The sequence below is a fragment of the Coffea arabica genome, chromosome 2e, assembly GCF_036785885.1.
Source record: "Coffea arabica cultivar ET-39 chromosome 2e, Coffea Arabica ET-39 HiFi, whole genome shotgun sequence".
NCBI classification, from domain to species: domain Eukaryota; kingdom Viridiplantae; phylum Streptophyta; class Magnoliopsida; order Gentianales; family Rubiaceae; genus Coffea; species Coffea arabica.
This window is the reverse complement of record NC_092313.1, coordinates 2839547-2860451: the sequence shown is the minus strand read 5'-3', so window position 1 is coordinate 2860451 and position 20905 is coordinate 2839547. Positions and strand designations below refer to the sequence as shown.

General features: G+C 38.3%; 3 protein-coding genes across 3 annotated transcripts; 1 reads left to right on the top strand and 2 right to left on the bottom strand.

Annotated features, from left to right (window-relative positions):
• The first annotated feature begins 722 nt into the window (after positions 1-722).
• LOC113730117 (probable serine/threonine-protein kinase WNK11) lies at positions 723-2718 on the top strand. The gene is made up of 2 exons (XM_027254605.2): positions 723-1026; positions 1135-2718. The coding sequence occupies exon 2, from the start codon at positions 1168-1170 to the stop codon at positions 2590-2592; it is 1425 nt and encodes a 474-aa protein (XP_027110406.1). The 5' UTR covers positions 723-1026; positions 1135-1167; the 3' UTR covers positions 2593-2718.
• Positions 2719-5943: 3225 nt separating this feature from the next.
• On the bottom strand, positions 5944-6270 carry LOC113730116 (uncharacterized). The gene has a single exon (XM_027254604.2). It carries the CDS (start codon positions 6268-6270, stop codon positions 5944-5946), a length of 327 nt encoding a protein of 108 aa, XP_027110405.1.
• A 7914-nt stretch (positions 6271-14184) lies between these two features.
• LOC113730115 (zinc finger CCCH domain-containing protein 48) lies at positions 14185-20438 on the bottom strand. Its single transcript, XM_027254603.2, has 9 exons — positions 19280-20438; positions 18919-19014; positions 18379-18468; positions 18150-18251; positions 17226-17372; positions 17007-17126; positions 16849-16908; positions 14624-14721; positions 14185-14541 (listed from the first exon to the last, which is right to left on the bottom strand). Exons 1-9 carry the CDS (start codon positions 19757-19759, stop codon positions 14400-14402), a joined length of 1335 nt encoding a protein of 444 aa, XP_027110404.1. The 5' UTR covers positions 19760-20438; the 3' UTR covers positions 14185-14399.
• Positions 20439-20905: the final 467 nt, after the last annotated feature.

Below are 20905 nucleotides of genomic sequence, written 5' to 3'. Positions count from 1 at the left end.
AGTTTTTGATCTGCAGTATAAAGAAAACGAATAGAATAATGCTACGAAATAAGAATGAAAAGAGAGAAAAAAGGTAAACAAAGTAGAGCAGAGGAAGTAAGATGAAATGGGTGTAATTGCTCAATCTAAAAGTAGCCCATATGAGTAGAGTGGAGAAATTATATCTCGGTCCAAACCAAACTAATTATGTGGCAAGTTTAGAGCTTGGTCTTTGATCAATTTAATAGCGTTAATTCGACAAAAAAGTGTCTTACAATCTGATTTGGATATATGGTGGTATCTGATGTGAAATTAATGGATTCCATAATCTTATATGAAACACTTTTATTGGTAAAAAACGAAGTACTAAACTTGCAAAATAATTGATCTATACCACAATCAAATTTCTTATCACTGCTTCCATTCACAAGGATCAAACTCTCACTGCCTCCGTAAATAAATTTCCCGTTTCGTTGTTCCACTTCTCCCCTCCAACAGTCTGGACTCTAGAAAAACCAGCCCAAAAAAACAAAAGAAACAGAAAGAATTGTCGATGATCCAAACCTGACAACTGCATGCGAGTGGCCACAGACAAAAGCAGCCCAGGCGATGGGATTCGATCCAAAGTAGATGGGTCAGTAAGTTTGCGAGATTAGGAAACCTAACACGCCCAGATCACGTATCGGAATCCCACTTAGATTTCCCATCTACCTCAAATTTTCCAAAGGAATCCGATTCAATTCAATTTCAATCCAGTCGAATCCTTTCAGGTTTCAACCGAACCAACCCTCCAAGTTTATCAGATCCATTCACCCACCCCTTTGTTTGGGAAAGTTCATCTATATTAGTACCACTAGTTGAAAATTCATCAATAGATGTCGAGGGAAGCGATCACCAGAGCAAAAACAGGAGCAGCAGCCATGGAGGATTCTTTCTTCTGCGATTTCCGATTCCATTCCAAGATTGACGCTTTCGATATCGCTAGCGAAGCATTTACTGAGCACTAGTCAGCCGTCAACCCCCACCAGCTCTCCTCCTTGTTATCTGGTAAGTACCACTACCCAAATCATCCAAAACCCTAGTCATCCATCATCAACCCTAATTGCAGAAGTTCTTCTCTTGTTTCTTGAACTAATATCATCTTCCTCCTCCCAGCTTTTCTTTTTTTTTTTTTTTTAAACCACAAGAATGAGTCCGAGTATGTCCAAATCCGAAAAACAAGAGAACAAGGGTGGTGTTTTAGAGATTTCGCCGGACGGCCGTTTTATTAAGTACGATGAAGTTCTTGGTAGAGGAGCATTCAAGACGGTATTCAAGGGTTTTGATCAAGAAAACGGGACGGAGGTAGCTTGGTACCAAATTAACCTGGAAGCCGGCAGGGCAGCAGCCTCCTTGGATGATTTGCCCAAACTTGCCAAAAGTTTGTTGTCTGAGGCTGCTTTGATGAAATCACTCAAGCATAACAACATAATCAGATGCCAACACTCGTGGGTTGACGAAGATAACACGAATGTAAACATGATTACTGAGTTGTTTAGTTCGGGAACTTTAAGGGAGTTTAGGAACAATCACAAGTCCGTCAATATCAAGGCCATCAAGAACTGGGCTAAGCAGATTTTGGAGGGGCTGAACTATTTGCATACCCGTAATCCACCCATTGCTCATAGAGATTTGAAGTGCGATAATATCTTTGTCAATGCGAATCAGGGGGAGGTCAAGATTGGTGATCTAGGATTGGCCACGGTGTTGAAGAATTCAGGTGTCGCAACAAGTGTTGTTGGGACACCTGAATTCATGGCTCCTGAAGTGTATGACGAGAAGTATAATGAACTTGTCGACATATATGCCTTTGGGATGTGCATGCTGGAGTTGATCATTTGTGATTACCCTTACAGTGAATGCACAAATGTCGCTCAGATTTACAAGAAGGTCACGAAAGGGGTGAAGCCACTTGCCTTGGGAAATGTCAAGGATCCTCAGGTTAAAGGATTTATTGAAAAGTGTTTACTTCCTGCAGCTCAGAGACCCAGTGCTGCGCAGCTCTTGAAAGATCCATTCTTATCATCACCAGAGAGCTTAAAAGGGGATAAATGCGAATCGGGGGTTCGCCCGTCCGCTGTTCTGCCTGAATCCAACAATATTCCGCAGCCTGATTCCCAAGTCTCCACGAGTAATGATGGATCTAGTTATAATAAGGCTTCGACTTCAAGTAAGGCATCTGCAGCAGGCATGATCACGTCAGGTCCTATCTCTATATTAGAATCTTTGAGGTCCACACAACAGATACAGCTACGATTGAGAGGGAAGAGAATCGATCAGAAAACAGTTTTGTTTAACTTGCGAGTTGCAGACTTGCATTGTCCTGTGGCAAACTGTTTTGAGTTTCTCTTTGATCTTAAATCTGATGATGCGCTTAAGATCGCTTCAGAGATGGTTCAAGGGAAGGACTTAACGTATGGAGATGTGCCAGTCGCAGTTGAGTTGATGGACAGCATGCTTTTGGAGCTTGAACCAACCTGGAAACCTTGCAATGCATATTACAGTGCAAATAATGTTGCATCTGACTGCAGGGAATTGGGTTCAAATTGGCAACTTGGCGCTGTGGTTCATTAGGGATTCAATCAGTTGTAAATGAGAATTCAATCAATTGTAAATGGATAGACTCTCTCCAGGACAACAGTTTTTTGGTACACCTTTGTTATTGTATATTATCAATAAAAGTGGATTCTTTTTTCGTTACGTTCTATTATATCTGAAACTTTTTTGAGCAAATGCATGCACACACTTTTCATGTGTTGCTGTTTGATTTAATTTCACGCCTGGACAGCTTCTTCCTTGATGGCATTTAAGACAGTAGAATTTTTTTTTTCCCTCTGGAATCATTCCACGAGTTCCTACAGGTTTTTAGTAGGAGTCTGTGTTTAATACATCCTGTATCTGAGAAATTCTACTCTGTTCCATGTAGTTTTCCGAGAGAAATTTTCAGTTGGTGTCCTTCTTAGTTATATATCGGGTTTACACACAGTTTTACACTGTTCAAACTGCATAATGGATGATAACCATATCAATTCTGCTTTCTGTCAGCTCCTACCAATTGTTTTTGAGTGTTAGAAAATCCACTCAATGTGGCTCATTCTATTCAGCTGGTCCAGATCATTCTATTCAGCTCCTACAGTTAATTGCCTCCAATAAAATGCTCCATCAAGAAGTAGCTCCTACAGAGGGAATGCGAAGTAGTACATGCTAATCTGCTACTCTTCCCTACTGTGTAAACAACACATTCTCGGGGATTCAAATCCCTCTACCTCCTCTCAACTTCTTTAAGTTCAAGTCCCACCCCTCCTCTGCTGGAAAAAGATTTAAAAAAAAAATTAAAAACAATTAAATAACACATTGTCCTACTTCCATTAAGTGTAAGCTGATCCCCACTCATGATGGTAGGACATGCTAGCGGATGATAGTCTAGCAAAATGCACGCGACGTAGGCTAGTCGAGGTCTGCTTCCTCAGCCTCCTAGAGTGAGGGAAGAATGCCAGATCACAACAATTGGACCACCACGAATAGCTGATCAAACTTGCTTATTGGCAAAAAAGTGAGTTCTTGGTTGATTGAGGTGATATTTTGTTAAGTTGATGCTCGAATTAATTGACATTAACATTCTTAAATGTATCGATTGGATATAGAAGTTAGTTAACTGGCACTGGAAGAGGATCTAGTAGCTTCTCTTACAGAAGTCAGTTAACTGAACTGGAAGCGGTCTGTTTGCTCAAAGAGAAGGGACGAAACGAAATTTGCAATCTCAAAGGAGGTATCCCGATAAAGGGAACTAGATGCATGTGGATGCGAGTCTTTTCATGCTAATCCCACAGCTAACTAAAGCATTTGTGCCCTGTAAGGAAAATATGAAAGTCTGCAACTACTTTTGGAGATAATAATGGTGGTAAATAAGTACGGACGCACTTGCTGATTCAACATGCAATGTGCCACCAAGAACAGACGTTCAATTGCAAAGGCTCTCCTTTTCTTCCAGCCATCCGTTAGTGGGAGAGCTACATTTTTGTACTTCTGATTTTGTGCAATAAAACAGAGGAACTGCTCAAGATTGAAATGTGATACTAACCCTCTGGTAGTATGAGAAAAAAGATGGCAGTATAGTCAATCATCATTCCGCCAAGATTATTGATCTGTCGGCAGAGAGGCAAGGCAAAGAGACATTGATGATTTCTTTCGGCTATATTTTGATGATTTCTTGGCTATTTATTTATTTGATATGACATTAATTTAATACCTCTGGTTATTGTTCTAACATCATCCCGCTCGCTAGGACCTCAAATTTGAGAGTTACTAATATAATTACTCTGAAGACTTTTTCTCAATTTATTGCGTGTAGCGTGTAGATTTCAAGTGGGCACGGCACATCTAAATTCTGAAGTGGGGTTTCCCCGACGGCTGTGGAACTGGATGGATAGATGGTGGGTGCACTAAATTGTATCCATGGGCGGTAAGGGAAGTGGGCAGTGGGCACAGCCGCCGCAGCCGAAGCTTCCAAGGTCACCCAACAAAGCAAAGCCAAGCCCATTTATGATTTAACACATACTTGAAGTCAGCGCTTTTGTTGGGAAACTCATCATTTCCGCTTTTCCCTTTTTTTTTTATCTTTAAATAAAAAAAGGGAAAAAAGATTGAAATACCTAATTATCAAAATTGTGGCATATGTGACACCACTTTGTGCTGTGTATAGTTAACCTCCAGGGGTACGTATGGTAGGTTTGAGGGGGAAATGGGGTTTCCCCAGTTCCATTTACTAAATGTAAATGTAAATTTTGTATCAAATTGATGCCTAGCTCATGACTATACTGAAGTTGTACCACTATACGTTAAAATTGTACTACTACTAAAATTTACGTAAGTAGATGGAGCTGGACACAGAAGTCAGAGGCCCCCGATCCGGTTTGAGGAACCTATAGCTGCTGTTTTTAATTGTTCCCATGTACAGCTTCCGCCTCAGACGTATGGACCGGAAACCGGGCGAAAGGCAACTTTTGTTTCCTACTAGTAGTTTATTGAGAGGGTGAGGCCGTGCTTTACCAAAACTACAAGAGCCAGAGCAGGGTAGGGAAACCATCACCAGCAGTAGCAGTAAATAATCACGTCTGATCAAAACCAAATCAACCATCACAAGCGGCCAAAGATTTCCTCACCAGAATTTCTGGGCAGAAACGCAAATTATATCAGTATCATTTACTGTCAGTTTTCGGAATCCGCTGGTACGTTATTCTTCCACTCACACACCCCTTTTGCCAAAAACGTTATTCCTGCCTTTTGTTGTTTGCCGGCCCGCGAGAATTATAGTGAACTCGAACGGACAAGTATGTATAGAGCTTGTGATACCTGTATCGAAAATCCTCGGTTCCTCACGTGATATCAAGGTTCTAGTCCTTCAGAAAGTAATAGGTTCCCTTGATCAAAGTACACAGAGGTCACAATTGGTTAAAAAAAATTAACCTATCGAGAGCATTTCAAAGCTGGTGAAAAGCTTCGGAAGAGAAGATATACCGATTGATTCACTCTGTAAATATACTGCTTGTATCAATTAAGTCTTTAGCATATCTCGAAGACGACGGTTAAATACTACTTAAAATGGTGATGAAGGAAAAGGGGAGTAATTAGGACCAAACATTTCTGCACCAGTAAAAGCTGTATGGGAAATCATCACCTATAATTCTGTTTCTGCTGTACAGTACGTGGAGAAACGTTTCGTCTTCTCCTTTTACATACCAACTACAGGTAAAAGCATGCATGCCACCTTCTCCAAAAAGGAGCAAGAAAAAGAAAGAAGAAAGAAGAGGTAACTGTAATTTAGGAGGACTAGTAGTCAGTAGTATATGATACTCCGAAAGGGGGAAAAAAGAAAAGAAAACTATCTGACCGACTCTGTAACCACAAACAAGCTAGGTACATCTTCTATGGCTGATTAGGCCTGGGAGTAATCTTTATAACAAGGCCAGGAAAAACATCGTCGGGATCATGGATATGTGGGTTCTGCTCCACGATGAAAGGGTCACCACACTTGTCGCTGATGGTGTGCAAGGTTTCCCCTTCTCCTACAACATATATCTCGTCACAGGCCCTGTTAAGGAGCTGCAGGTTTCCTCTGACCGGCTCGTAGGGGACAGAATCCTCCTTGACCGCGCTCACGAGTATGAGGGCCACTATCACCGCTGCACAGAACCAAGAAGCCCCATCAGCTATCATTGACGCAGAACTGGATGTCGGAGATGATGATGCCATGTATACAGTACTGATCAAGTAGTACTGCTACTAGGACACACTACTGCTTAAGAAGATGAGGAGGAGGTCAAGAAGACGAGGAGGATTTTGGTTCAGGTTCTAAGCAACTTCGATGAGGAATTTTGTTTTCGTTCGAGTGCGCTATTTATAGTCGTAGGTAGCTCGGTGGGAAGGAGTTGCTCGAGAGAGTACTAGTGAGTGGTGGGCAGGTGAAATGAAGAGGTATTGGACGTAGTTAATGGGGAGACTAATAAATTAAATCAAAATAAATTCGAAGACTTGCAAACTTATTGGGCGTCCGTCTTCTGTCGTTTGTTGTTAGCGGTTTCCTTTTTCTGTTATCGTAACATTATTCCGAACCCAATTTACAGAAATTTGATATGGGTCTGCATTGGTGGTGGCAAGTGGCAACGCATCAACCCGGTCAACGCAAATCTCTACTACTTTATTACTATTAGTATTATTTTTTCCATAATTTGGTCACATAATTCTTCAGCAGGTTAGCAGCTAATTCTTCAGGATCATTAATGCTAGAAAAGCATTAATATGTTGTCAAGCTGAACATATAGTAGTATATTCCAATATTGAATAAAAGGGATAATTTCAGAAACCTCTCCTCTCCTGAGGTTGGGCCTAATCTCACCTAACACCCCCATATTGATATGGTTTCAAAATTAACACTTAGCTCTCTTGTCAAATCGAGGGACAAAATATCTCCATCAACCAGAGTTTGATGACGAAATTACACAGTTTAGGTATAATAGAAAATTTTTTTCTGAAGCAACTATAAAAGATTCAATTCAACCATGCCTGATTGAATTACCTGCTCCTAATTTTTTTTACTATTGAGGATTGCACGGCACCCCCGGGGGATTAGTTTCATTTCATTTTCTTGTCAGTAGAAAACGACCCAGGCCTTGCCTTGGGGGGCTCTGGAATTCGCCACTTTCCCCGGTTGATGCTTCCAAGTTCCATAGCAACTGCACCAGTACAGTTACGTCTACCATGGCAGCGGAGCGGAGAACAGAGCATAAATAAATTCAGATTATAAAAAAAAAAACCTCTGGGTATTGAATTGCATCGTGGGCCCGGAGAAGGGCGGCGGGTGGCGAGGAGGTGGGATTTGCCGATTTGAGATATTTCTTGTTGGACTGCCAATTCATCCCATAACTGCGTCACCTATCAATGTGTCTCTTTCATCACCTGAGTGGACGCGTGGCCACTGGGTGACGATCTTTGGTCGTCTTTGAGTCCGAGACGGTACCACAGGTAAGCTGGAAATCTAATTAGCAATCACAATAATCCTAGGAACATTGACAAGGAACATGGAATCCCTTATATTCAACAAATTGCGCTTCATCTTTTAGATCGCCAGCACAATTGATACTATGCGTTTGGATTTTCTTATCATCCAAGTCCAATTTAGCATTTATTGGTGGTCATCCTTTTTTTTTTTAAATTAAAATTTTGAACAAATTTGCTCAAATCACCGTCACGAATCAAGACATTATTATTTTGGAGTTAGTTATAAACCAACCATTTATAGAAGTCATCTATTAAACAGATGATAACCAATCTTACGTGTAGTGTATTGGCTCTGCAACCCAAACACGAATTGAGAAAACGACATGCATATTACCATGATGCTATGGGGCATGACACTATAAACTGCAATTTTAGTTCCAACTGACTTTCTCCTTTTGTTTCAAGTGTGTTGCCGTCTAATTCCATTCAATATCGACTCTATCCTTAGTTAGTAGCAGGCTGCGTGGTGGTTTATTTTAGGTAATCCGGATGTGACCACAGACTCCAATATGTTAGGGTCAAAATTTTTCATCAAACTTCTAGGATGTTTTTAAGAACCCAATATGGGCCATAAAACTTGCTAATGCTGTTACAGCACTTTTGCAGATATTCGTGAAATTTGGAACTTCCCCCCCATTATATATAAACAATAATGACTGCGCGAAATCAACTAGCAGTAGGTTTTTTGCCACAATCGATGATTCTGATCAGGTCCCCATCTCTGTATCGGTGGCGAATTGCTTCATTCTAATTGGTACAATGATCATTCTCCAACTCTACCATGATTTCTCTCAGATTACAGGAAAATTTTCCAAAGAAAAATTGCTATTTTCTCAAATTTACCATGATTTCTCAGATTAGCCGTGTTTGGATTGCAATTTTCTAAAAAAAAATTATTACGTTTTTCGTGGACATATTTTTCAATCATCTTTTTACTTCATATATATCAAATCGTTACAGTAATTTTTCTGCAAAAAAAAGTCCAGATCGAAAAATACAATCCAAACAAAGTTGTTTTTCTGAACAACTTTTATGTGCAGTAAATAATGAATGTATTTGGATAGAAGATTATTTGAGATAAAAAAAATAAATAAATACTGTAAGACTTTTTTAAAAATTTCTAAACCGATTTTTTTTTTTTTTTTTTGCGAGTTCCATTACTTTATTTTTGTTTGAAATAGAGTTCCACAACCGAAAGTTGAACCTCCCACCACTCTGCCAATTTATCGTATCATCATTGGTGACAGGAATTGACTCATTTTGTTTGCCTAGTTTTTGTGGATCCCAGCAAGAGTTGAATTGATCTGCTACACAATCCCTTAAACGTGTTAAAAAAAAAAAAAAACCAGAGATGGAGTTCTCTTTACTTCATGTAACAAGAGCATCTAAAGCTGTGTCTATTGACCATTGTCAAGGAGACATATACAGTACCCTTACATGAGACAGAAGGTCTTCTACGGCTAAGATTGGAACTTCGATCCCAAAAAAAAAAAAAAATTAGTGGGAATATTTGCAAAATGCTACACAAAATAGGAAATTAAATGGGTGAAATAGTGAAGCTGTTAGTTAAAGATCTGTTTTTAGTTAGTGATTTTGTTAAAGTAATTAAGCAGAATTAGGTACGTACTTAAGTGACATAGATGTATTCCTTTCTTCTTTTTCTTATGTTGGTGGAAAATTGAACTGAAGTAGCTTTGATTAAATATTTTTTTTTAGTTTTTAATTTTTGGAATCTTGGGTATCTCAAGCACATTGAAATTGTGATTGTTTGAGACTGACACGTGAGCTAATTAATATTTCGTGTCGAAGTTCATTGCCTCGATTCCGCACTTTATTTTTTTCTTTTGGAAAAAAAAAAAAAAAAAAAGCACATGTAGGCAATGTCCTGTACTATCGATCATAGACAAGATGGAAACATCAAGTAATCATATAATTTCAAGAAATTAATGAGACTCACAAAAGAAAAAGAAGGAAGAAGCAAAAACCTGAGCGTCTTAGGGGTATCCCTGGAATTTGGCGACTTGCATGAATCAGAGACGAGAGAATAATACGAGGGTTCTCAGTATTAACATATACTACAATTTACTATATATAAAACGCCTTGTCTCCCTTAGACCGCAGGATTGATTATATATATATCTTGGCAGATTCAAAGCTTCCAATTAAGGCAGAATGTTGAGGACGAGTCCTGGAAAAACATCGTCGGGATCGTAGATATGAGGATTTCGTTCAAGGATGAAGGCGTCGCCGCACTTGACCGACGCTGATGGTATGAAGGGTTTCGCCTTCACCTACCACATATATTTCGTCGCAAGGCCGGTTGATCATCATTGGGCTTGCTTTTGTAGCAAGGCTCATGATCCCTGCAGACAAGAAGATCACTAGCATAGCGATTGCAGAAACCCGTGAAGCCATGAACATAGATGATCTGAGTCTACTTTTGGTGTTGCATGAAGAAGAAGAAGAAGAAGCAGCCATTAAGCGGCCTGCATGAAAATCACAGGATATCTGTACGAATTAATGAAGCTTAAATCCTACGAGTTTTGATGTGTCACCTCTAACCGTTTCGATCTACGATAAGTTAGACGCATTCAGGACAGCATTTGGTGTTGCACTATATATATACATATACATGTATGTATGTATCGGTAGGTTACAACCTAAACTCATCGCCTAAGTAAAAGGTAACGTATTTCGTTTTCCATGCTGGAGTAGAAACCAAATAACTGCACAAGGAAATAAGTAGCTGGTGAAATATCTACTGCTGTTTAGGGAACTACTACGTTTTTTTTTTGTTTCCGTTTCTAGTTTTTGGTTGAACAAATAGGAGCACTGCGTTAAAAGTAAATTAACTAAACGAATAGTGCTGACTAACGAATACTATATACGAAAACATACGTTCAATATATGATTGCAGGTACATTCATTGCGTACGTAGTTTGTGGTAAGTTGGGTCTAAACAGGAACTTTTCAACTAACATTAAAGGCAGGTAAGAAGATTTTCTTGGTTTCCTTTTCCTTTTGTGTTTTCTTCTGTCGAACTTGTGTCTGCGAAAGAGAAGAGGAGATGGGAACTTAATTCGAATCAAGACAGGTATCATGAAGAATAGCGTAAGAAATTACATTAAAGGAATCACCCAATTTCTTAGTTTCCTTCAAAAGAGTAGCCAGTAATTTTTCATTCTTTTTCCTTTTGAATGTTTTCTTTTTGCTCTTTATGATTCCAAATTACATAACCACTCCTACCAAACCTGAATTTTTCAAAAGCTGTATCAGACATAAAATAATGTTTTAATGCTGCTTGCTGGTACCAGAAGAAAATAATACTGGAGATAATCTTCTTGTGACGTTGCCCAGGCAACAGGCTTTATTACTTTTTTCTTTTCTTTTTATTTATTGATAAGGCCTAGGCAACAAACTGTACTGAAATTCTTTTATTTCTAATCCTAGCTAAAAATGTCCCTCCCCCACAAATTAATAAACTCAAAAGGCGTACAAAATCAAAGTATGATGTAGAGATCACAACACAGACAGAAGACTGAATAACATAGCATATTATGCAGACTGCACGCGGCAGGATTTCTCATGAAAAAAAAGAAGAAGAAGAAGAAGATTTCATCATGGTGACAACTCTATATGTATCAACCATTAAAAAGAATGAAAATGAAGAAAAAAAAAAGGAATTATATATGTCCATGGCCAATAGAAAGAGACATTAGACCATCACAAATTAATTACAATCAATAGCTGAAGGATTCAACTCGCGACGTATCAAATAAAAAAGAAGCTCCGACCAAGTCACCGCTCACTATCACTCTAAAAATCAACGGTGGTACACCAAAGAGAGGTGACCCAACTTCTGAATTTCCAATTTGACTGAGTCGAGTCACTCGCAGAAAATTATATTAGCAGGGTCGAGCTTGGTTGCGAGATGTGTCCTCTTAGCAGTAAAAGCACTTGCAAGTGCTTTTCAAGAATTTAATGCGTTTCAAATTCTTAGTTTCTAATGGGAGGGTATGTTATATTTGAAAGAAAAAGCCAAAGAGGGCGCGAGCACATTCATTTCTAGTTTCCAAAATCTTGACGTGATCCCCAATTTTTTGATGAAAAACGTCCCTCAATCGTGGAAACCTTAGCCCAATTAATTAGTCGTCCCGCCCGTATACAAAATTATCCGGGGTTTAAACTCTGTCTTAGTCAACCATACACGCTTTTGCTACTAACACATGATACCAAGATGTGGCTGCAATTTGAGCGTAAAGGTTGGATTTTGGGAGTATGACCTGGTGCAGTCCGTGGGGCGTCAAGATCCAAATTGCTTTCTTTCTTCCCCACATTTTTTGTTATTTCTATTTGTGGGGGCAAGTTCTTCCCTCACGTTGAGTCCATCATCAAGAGAACGGAAAATGCTATAGCCTCTTTTGGATACGATACTCACGATTCTAATCCACTTATATCATTGTCACATTATTTAATGATTTAAATTCTTGAAATAATTTAAAAATTGATAACTCTTATTATATATATTCAATAGTGAATTTAATCACATCTATACAGTATCTAAAAGGGACCGTAAAAGTCCTCCAAAAGAACATGTAACCATCAAATCAATTACCGACTAACCCGTAACCAACAAATCCTAAAATGCCATTTCCAATTTCCATAAAGGCGGTTCTCAAAATGCCATTTCATGTTCATTTACTACTTGAATTCGTACCCAAAATGTACCCCAACAAAATCGCACCCGAGGGCTTTGGACTTTCCAATTCGCGTGCTAAAGTTCAGTTAATTAACGAAAGAAGAATCTGGGGAGTACTTTAGTCTCTGTCACGCAATTCTGTCAACCTTTTTAGGTAGGCTCATATGGTAGTATGGTACTACTGCTATACTACACTTCTTGGCATTGCATTCTTGGACAATAGCAGAAAAAGATTCTTCTCTTGCATTCCACTTTGGGAAGGGCAAACACTATACGTATACCAATTTTAAAAAACGATTTATAAGGGGGGAAAAAAAGATACTACTAGTTTATTAGCCGACATCGAGGTCCTATTAGGCCTGTCATGTAACTGCGTCTGTGTGTATACTTTTTCTCTTATTTTTTTAGAAGTGTGGAAAGATAGTAAGTTGTTGAAGGTTTTATCAGACTAAAAAAAAAATTTTAATTTTTTTTGGGAGAAACTGATGCTATTTTTTCTTTTGTTATGAGCGTAAAAAAAGAATTTGACATCACAGAAGAAAGTTATAATGAAACCCTCTTTTCCCGTCTGTCACAGTTGAGAGATGATAAATGGAGGGATTGGAGTGTCGGACAAAGAAAACACGGCAGGGTATTGGGATGAATTCTTTCATGGATTATTATTAATGATGATGTGGACACCAAACCAAGAAGGAAATTAAAAAGTTTTAGCACTTATTGACCATTTCCAACAATAATAATTGTACCCTAATTTATAGCCAGATCTTTGCAAACTATATAGTAGTTTGATTAACATAGGTACCTTTACTCGGAAAAATCTCAAAAGTTGTTTCAAGGTTTCTGACTTGACAAAAGTTTCATGTAAAATTACGTCGGAAAATTACGATTTTCCGTCGGAAAATTACGTCGTTTTCCGTGATCACATTTCCCTATTACCTTTTTTCCTCACATACATCAAATCGCTACAGTAATTTTTCCATGAAAAATCATGAAAAATGCAATCCAAACACAACCTTATATGTTCTGGGCCTTCTGGTGAAACAAATCAGCGTGTGGTGTGGGCATCTCATATCACACAACATATGTAAAAACTAATACAATTGACAACTTACAAAAACACAACAAATTTTATCATTTAAGTGAAAATTATGTTCCACAATTAATTTCATTTGCTCAAACTCAAATTACGCCTAATTACACGCTGCAATTGCTTCAGGGCGGAGGGTCTATTGCCTTACGACTATTGAGAGACCGAGGAGAGCTATCACTTATAATTCATTCATTTAGTGAAAACTAAACTCAATGCTTTAGAATGCTCTCCAACAGTCATTATAGAAAATTGGCTCAAAGTCTGATGATCACATGATGATTCTACCTCTTCATCCCCGTCCCTAGGCAAATTTCACAATTCCTTCGGAATCCAATGAAGAATTACGAACAAGGGAGAAGCCCCTATAGACAAGTACAGAAAGGGCACACACAAAACTATTGCAATTGATGGTAAAAGCTAAGCTTCTACATAACCCAACATGGATATGTGAACTCAATTGTCGCTACAAATAGTACGTCAGCTTCACAGTTCACACAACTCCCAACCTTTGCTGTAATCCAAAGGTAAGACCAAATAGCCTCGGGGAATTTAGGGAGGCACAGGCACCACCGAATCAGGCAATGTTGCTTATGTCACCTTCAGGTTGCAGAAGACAAGTGATGCTTGTTGAAAAGCTTTGCCAGGGAGGAGTCATAAGATTATGAGGCTGTCAAAGGGGGGAAAAGGACAAACATGCATATGACATTTGGGTGGTGGGCATAGTTTTTCCGAACCGGACTCCAAAGGAGAAACAAGAAAAAGAGAAATAGCATCTCTGATACATATTACAACTATTGAGAATAAAAAACGAGATGCCAAATGCACAAGAACGCCTTGAATTTATTGAATCCTTCTACTCAATCCCGGTAAATGGCAAGGTAGCCCAATGGCTCTAATCCAGTTAAGGCAGCTACTTCCAAAATATCAAAACTGACATTTTTTTTCCTCATCCCTTCTTTCATTCCCTTGTACATTTTAAAAACAATAAATATTGGAACCACGAAAAACAGGCTCCTCAATCAACTTTGCCCTTTTTTATTTTGTCAAAGTTGATTCCGTTGACCATTGCCACACTTTCACTTGACCAGTCCCATCACCAGTGAAAAACAAACCAGGAGGACCAGTCTGAATGGAACGAACCTCCTGTTTTGCAAAGATCTTCCCTCTTTCGCAAAAACTAAAATATAAAAAGCCATATTGCAATGAAAAATCAGAAACCATAATTCAAAAACCAAGAAAAATGGCTGAACTGAGCTTACGATGGCAAATCATAGACGCGGATGCAGTTGTCATTGCATGAGCAGAGCAAAACTGGCTTGCCATCCAAATCATGCATCCCACAGAGGGTGAGCAAACCCTGATTACACAAAAACTAATCAAAACCAAAACTGCACAAGCTACTTTTATCTGCATAACAGCACACCAATATTACACCCCACAATACAGATGCAAGAAGACAATTTTCCATTTGTTCAAGGCCACTCACTTGAAATGAATGAAAATTGCACAAAATGCAAATCAACACAAGCCTAAATGTGGAAGATTTTACACTTATATCTCCAAGAAAATATCATCATTTTATCCCTCAAACTAGAGAGTTTGATACGCAATATCATATGTGACAGCAAGAAACTTTTCATTTCAAGATGACATTGCACTTTTACCAATAAAAAACTAGCTTTCGCTACCGTGAGGTATTAATATACACTGAAGGAACTTCAAATGTCCTGTGTCCTCAGCTTCAGCCCCTCAACACTCACAATACTACCTTCTCATTAGAATTTTTTTTTTGAGTTTTTTTTTGGTTTTTTTTTGGGGGGGGGGGGTGTTTGGAACTCTTACATAAGGCTGCAATTAGTTAAAACTCTCACACTTTCTTTGTCACATTGCAAAAGCATTCAAGTTCGGCCCAAACCCAACTTACCAGATAAAATCTAAAACTGGATACCAAACAACCAAACCCAAATACCTCATTTGAAAACCGAACATAGCAAAAATTTCATTCCAAAATTCACGATATTAGACAAAATGGCACACTATAAGTAAAATATGCTAAAAAACCAAGAGAGGTTGAATGTAGAAAAAGTGAATGAAACTCTTGGGAAAGTGTTCAAAGAAGGGCCCAATTTCACTGCCCTCAAGATATGACAAATGTTTTTGAGACTCCAGCATCTGAGCACAATAGGGGCCGATTCATACCGAAATCCTCCTGAAGAACTAATTGGCAGTGATCAGAAACATTCAAGTTCTTCTTTTGTTGTTTGTCCTCTTTTGTTTTCATTTCCTCTTATTTCATACCAAAACATCTACCAGTAGCCATAGCATATAGGGATAACACCAACAACCTTACATTATATTAAGCCATATGAAACTTTTCTAGCATCAGTAAGTCCTACTTTTCATGTATAAGCACAAAGTAGTCCTCAGCCAAGAACGGTTTGTTTTGTTCCCATTTTAATTTTTCAAATGCCAACACTACTCATAATTTCCAAGTAGATATATTAAGACACTATGTATTATGGATGATAACTACTTTTTTTTTTTTTTACTCTCTCTATATTGGTATTACATGAGTCCTACCATATTGAGCAAAACTCTTGCTTGGAACATTTAAATTGTTGAACAAACTAGTTTTCCAGTTTAGGACAACTATTTCAAAAGTTAAAAATAATTTCTTTTTTAGAATATGAAGTAAAACAAAAATTTGAATATTTCCCAGAAATGCTTGCAGCTTGGAGGACAATATTATTTGTGAAAAGTCAAAAACTCATTGGCAATTAAAAATTTAATGGGACTTAGCTGTCTTAATTGTCCTAGAAATTCTCAAATAGGACTTCCTCGTAATTCCCAATTAAGTAGTTAATCAACATAAGAACAAATGTCTGAACAGATAAACAAGCATGCCAACAGAACCCCAAAAAAATTACACTAGCACACCTGCTTGGCTTGTTCATTCAAGTGTGTGTTGAACATTAACCTTAATTATCTGCAATTCCAATCTTTTAATGGGACTTTGAACTAGATTTTGGCTCAATCTTATTAATACTAGTGTCTAGCGAACGCATGCAGTCAAATAGAAACTGTTCGTTTAAACTGGAATATGGATGCTGACAAGTAGGGACTGCAAAAAACCTTTCTACTTGCCAACAACAAAGATTTACAAACAGTTTTGACTTATAGTTTTTTATATTTCCATACACCTTGTAAAGCTCGGATATTGCTAAATGGTTGGATCCAGCTAAAAACATGACTGTTGTCAATTAAATCACAAATGGTTAATGAATAAGTGTGCTCTTAATTGTATTCGAACCATCAAAAACACATCAATAGAGTATTTCATGCCAAACTTCCTGATTCTTCTTGACACACATATTGTACATTAGCTAAGAAAAACACCTATTAATTGAAAAGAAAAAACACACACACAGAGAGAAACAAGCAAGCACAACCCTGCATGCAAGAGGAGTGATATAATAAAGCATACATGTTCCTCATTATGTGTGTATGTCACTTCCAAGCTCCCAAGCTCTGTAGCAGCCCAGACCTACAAGTAAAGGAAATATAAAATAGATGTGAACCCAGCCAACTGATAGTGTACTTCTGTGCACAGAAGTACTAAAATTAGGGTGAAAAACTGAATACCTTTACTGTTTTGTCCAATGAACATGATAATAGAAATTGATCCCAACAAAGAACAGACATCACAACATTAGAATGGTCCGTCAATGTCTGTAGACACTGCAAAGTTTCGAGGCTCCAAACCTGAAAACAGAAGTTGAAATGGCTAAGGTCTTAAACACACCATCTGCAAGAAATCCTATGTTATGACAATAAGTCCTTATCTCACTCCAACTGACTTACACGAATAGAATGGTCCATCGAACCAGAATAAAGTTTATTGGCTCCAACAACCAGAGTGACAACAGCAAGATTGTGTCCCTTGAGTGATGCAGCTGGTTCAAAGGAGTTGGTGGCAGTATTAAACTTCCATGCCAATATTGTTCCATCCTGCAAAGGATGTAAGGGTTTTTAAGAAGGTGGTCAGCAGGTCAGGGGTAAAAGCACACATCTGATTGAAAGGGGTTACTCTGAGTTTGAGCACATAGAAGATAGAGAGAAAAGTGTGGCTAGCTCGTTAACGGCCTTTGGAGGAGAGAAATAAACAATGTACAAGAAACTACTGTTTAACCAGGTCTTTACCTTTACACAAAGTGTCTTAGTTTTGAATTTTGTCAATTGCTTTTAACTCATCTCACCCTCATCTTCGATTCAAGGAAAAAAAGATACCACCAAAGTACCTGGGCAAGAGCAATACGTACCCCTCCACCTATAGTTGCCCCCTTCTTCCCTTCCTAAATGAACTCTTAATTACAAAGTATTCCGATTCAGGTTCCACATGAAATTCTCACTCCAACCCTTCACTCCCTCAACTACTAGCAACCGAGCCATGTCCAAGGTGGAGAACATAAATCTCATTATAACTGGTCTAAGGGCTCAATTCTTTCTTTTTTGAAGTAAACTCAAATTGACCACCATTTAGTTTACATTCATAGGCCAAAAAGTATTGTATTTGCATGAAAGACTCAATGTTAACTAAACACATAACTAATTCTGATAACTAGGACCCTGTAATTTCTTAGAGAAACAATACACAAAAATTGAAATAGTATCCACTACTTAAATCACCCCCGACTCATCCGGGCAAATTTTGGAGTTCGACCTGAGAAGCCACAAAGTTAAAAAGAGATACAATTGCCCAAAAGAAAAAGGAAAAGAAAAAATTACCTGTACACCCGCAAACAGCAAATCGTTACCCACCACAAGAGCATAGACTTGCCCAACAGGTCCACTTAAACTCAAGTCAGTGGTTGTTTGTGTGTTCCATGCCTGCAATATCACCAGTTGACCTGATAAATACAAAAATTTGACTATGTGCTAATAGAAAGCTCTGGCTTGTGCACTGAACTATAGACATGAAAAGACTGAGAAAGAAGAAGGTAACTGAACCTCTTACCCTGACGAAGTTTGTAAGACCCACAAAAACCCATGGGCCTTCACTTCTCATGCAGCCTATTTCACCACCCAAGCTAATAACCCCTGCACACTAAGGGAAACGAGGAAAAGCATATGATACATATGAGTTTTAAAAAATGCCATAGGTTGACAAAAAAAAGGGAACTTTTCTTGTTAATTGACTTTAAAATAGAGGAACATTCCAAGATCAATCTCTTATAACGACTTTTCCCAGCACATCATGGCTACTTTCTTAAGATTTTGCATTCCTGCTCTCTTATCTATACAGCTCAGAAGTATTTAAAAAGATTTAAAACCTAACAAGAATAACCTCAGCCACATCATTCGACAACACAGATGCATTTCGGGAAATTTTTTAATTTTCTTCCCCTCAAAAGCAGGATTGGAAGAAAAGGGCCCACACAAATTAACAGGGCCTTATTCAGCTTGTCATCTACCTAGTTAGATCTCTACACTGAAGGATCAGAAAGCAGACATAACCACTGAAACTGCAAGAAGAAATAAAATTAACAACAATCACCTGCCCAGATTGGCAATCCCAAACTCTAACAGTCTCATCTTTACTCCCTGTATAAAGCCTGTCAGAGCCAGATGGCAAAGCAATCCCAGTAACAACCTGTTCAAGGAGAAACCTTCAACTCGTACTGGTACTCCATCAATGCAAAAAAAAAAAAAAAAAAAAGTCCATAGCCAAAACCACAATTCTTAAAAAAAAAATTACAAGAGACACAGACCCGAACACTCGAAAACAAACAAATAATCCGATAATCACTAAACAAAACCAGACAAAGCTTCAACTTTATCACGTTCAAAAAACAAAATAAATAAGACTAAAACTACATTATTAAGAAGCAAGCATATAGGTTAGGATTCCCAATCACCTTTTCGTGTCCTTCGAGCTGTGTTAACAAGGAAAAGCAGTTGCCCGTAGACCAAGAATGCAAATACCTACACTTATCTCCATAGCTACAATTTCCCTGAACCCAAAAATTACAAAGTTTCTCAGTCTTCTTAATAACTCCTCCTCCCCTATTCCCGTAACCCTGCTGATGCTGCTGTTGTTGCCTCCCCCAAGAATTATTGAAGTTAGGATTCCTCCGCATCCCACCGCCAGCATAATTGTCATCAGCCGAGAACCCGTAAGGCCGTTTGGATGTGGCGGCCCCGTTGCCCATTGACGACTGCTGCGGAGGCGGTAATTCTCTGTGTAGGTATGGACATGGAAACCTACTGCACTTTCCTGCCCTCCAATGATAACAAACTTTTTGCTGTTTGTTATTGGTATCACTCCCAGAAGACGACGCCGTGGAGGCCCCCGGACCTAGCCGTTGAAAGATACGCTTACTTCCGTCGACATCCATTCTTCAATTCTAATTTACTTAGTGTAAATAACTTCAGTATGCACGAGCTGGATGGCTTATGCAGCGTGAAAGATAAATAAGGAATTGAAGGGGTGAAGACAGGGAGTGATAATGGATGTGATCATGAGAATGAAAAAAGTAGGGGAGAGAGGGGGCTGGGGGAAACGACGTGAGATGAGATTGAAATTCAGGGTGTGCAAAAGGAGGTTTCAAAATTTTGGTTAGGGTTTTGAGTTGTGGGGAAGGGAATGAATTGGGAACCCTAATTTGCAATTTTTGGGTTTTAACTTTTGCAGCGAAGTGCGAGGGGGACAAGTGGAGGAGGAGGATGAAGGAGGACTGAAAGAGAGAAGAAGGATCTAAAACCAAGTAAAGAAATATAAGTCTTAACCTTTTTTTTTTAATATTTCCACAAGGAAAATACAGTTTCTTTTTCCCCTAAAATGAAAAAGGTAAATATGACCTTAAATTGACGAGAATACAAGAGCACTAGAGCAGGACTAGGAGTCGTACGTGATAGGAATGCAAATTTTGTAATTTGGCATATTTTACTTAACTCGGTATGATACTTCTTTACTTAAATCAGTATGATACTTCTTAACTGAAAAAGGAATAAAAGCGTAAGCGTAAGATTTACGATTAAGTTGACCAGTATTTTACGCGTCTGCACTCTCAATTTAAGTGTATTATGATACTACCGAATTAGCCCTTCCCTCCTTTTTTTTTTTTTTTTTGCTTCTCATTCCCTCCCTCTCCTCCTCCCTTGCTCTCCTTCTTCCTCTTTTTCCCCTCCTAACATAGAAATGCAAACAAGTCGAGTTGAATCGAGTTTCGACTTAATTGAACTAAGTCTCATTATAATTTTACGAAACTCGAACTCGAGCTCGAGCTCGACAAGTTCAAAATGTCAAGTTCAAATTTAAAAAAATATAAAAAATAATAATTTTATTTATAAATTAAATAAAATAATTTTTTTAAATAAATAATAAAATATTAAAAATATATATGTAATTTTAATATTAAAATAAAAAATAAAAGATTTATACAAATATAATTGAATTCGAACCAACTCGCGAGCTAACGAACTTAATATTTTTGAATTCGAATTCGATTTGGTCAACTCAACCTCGATTCGAGTTCAATGTT

Coding starts and splice junctions, on each gene's coding strand:
- LOC113730116 (XM_027254604.2), bottom strand. CDS start 6,270: ATGGCATCATCATCTCCGACATCCAGTTCTGCGTCAATGATAGCTGAT.
- LOC113730115 (XM_027254603.2), bottom strand. CDS start 19,759: ATGGATGTCGACGGAAGTAAGCGTATCTTTCAACGGCTAGGTCCGGGG. Junction 16,909..17,006: donor CATTGGACAAAACAGTAAAG/GTATTCAGTTTT, acceptor CTTTACTTGTAG/GTCTGGGCTGCTACAGAGCT. Junction 14,542..14,623: donor CGCGTCTATGATTTGCCATC/GTAAGCTCAGTT, acceptor TTTATATTTTAG/TTTTTGCGAAAGAGGGAAGA.
- LOC113730117 (XM_027254605.2), top strand. CDS start 1,168: ATGAGTCCGAGTATGTCCAAATCCGAAAAACAAGAGAACAAGGGTGGT.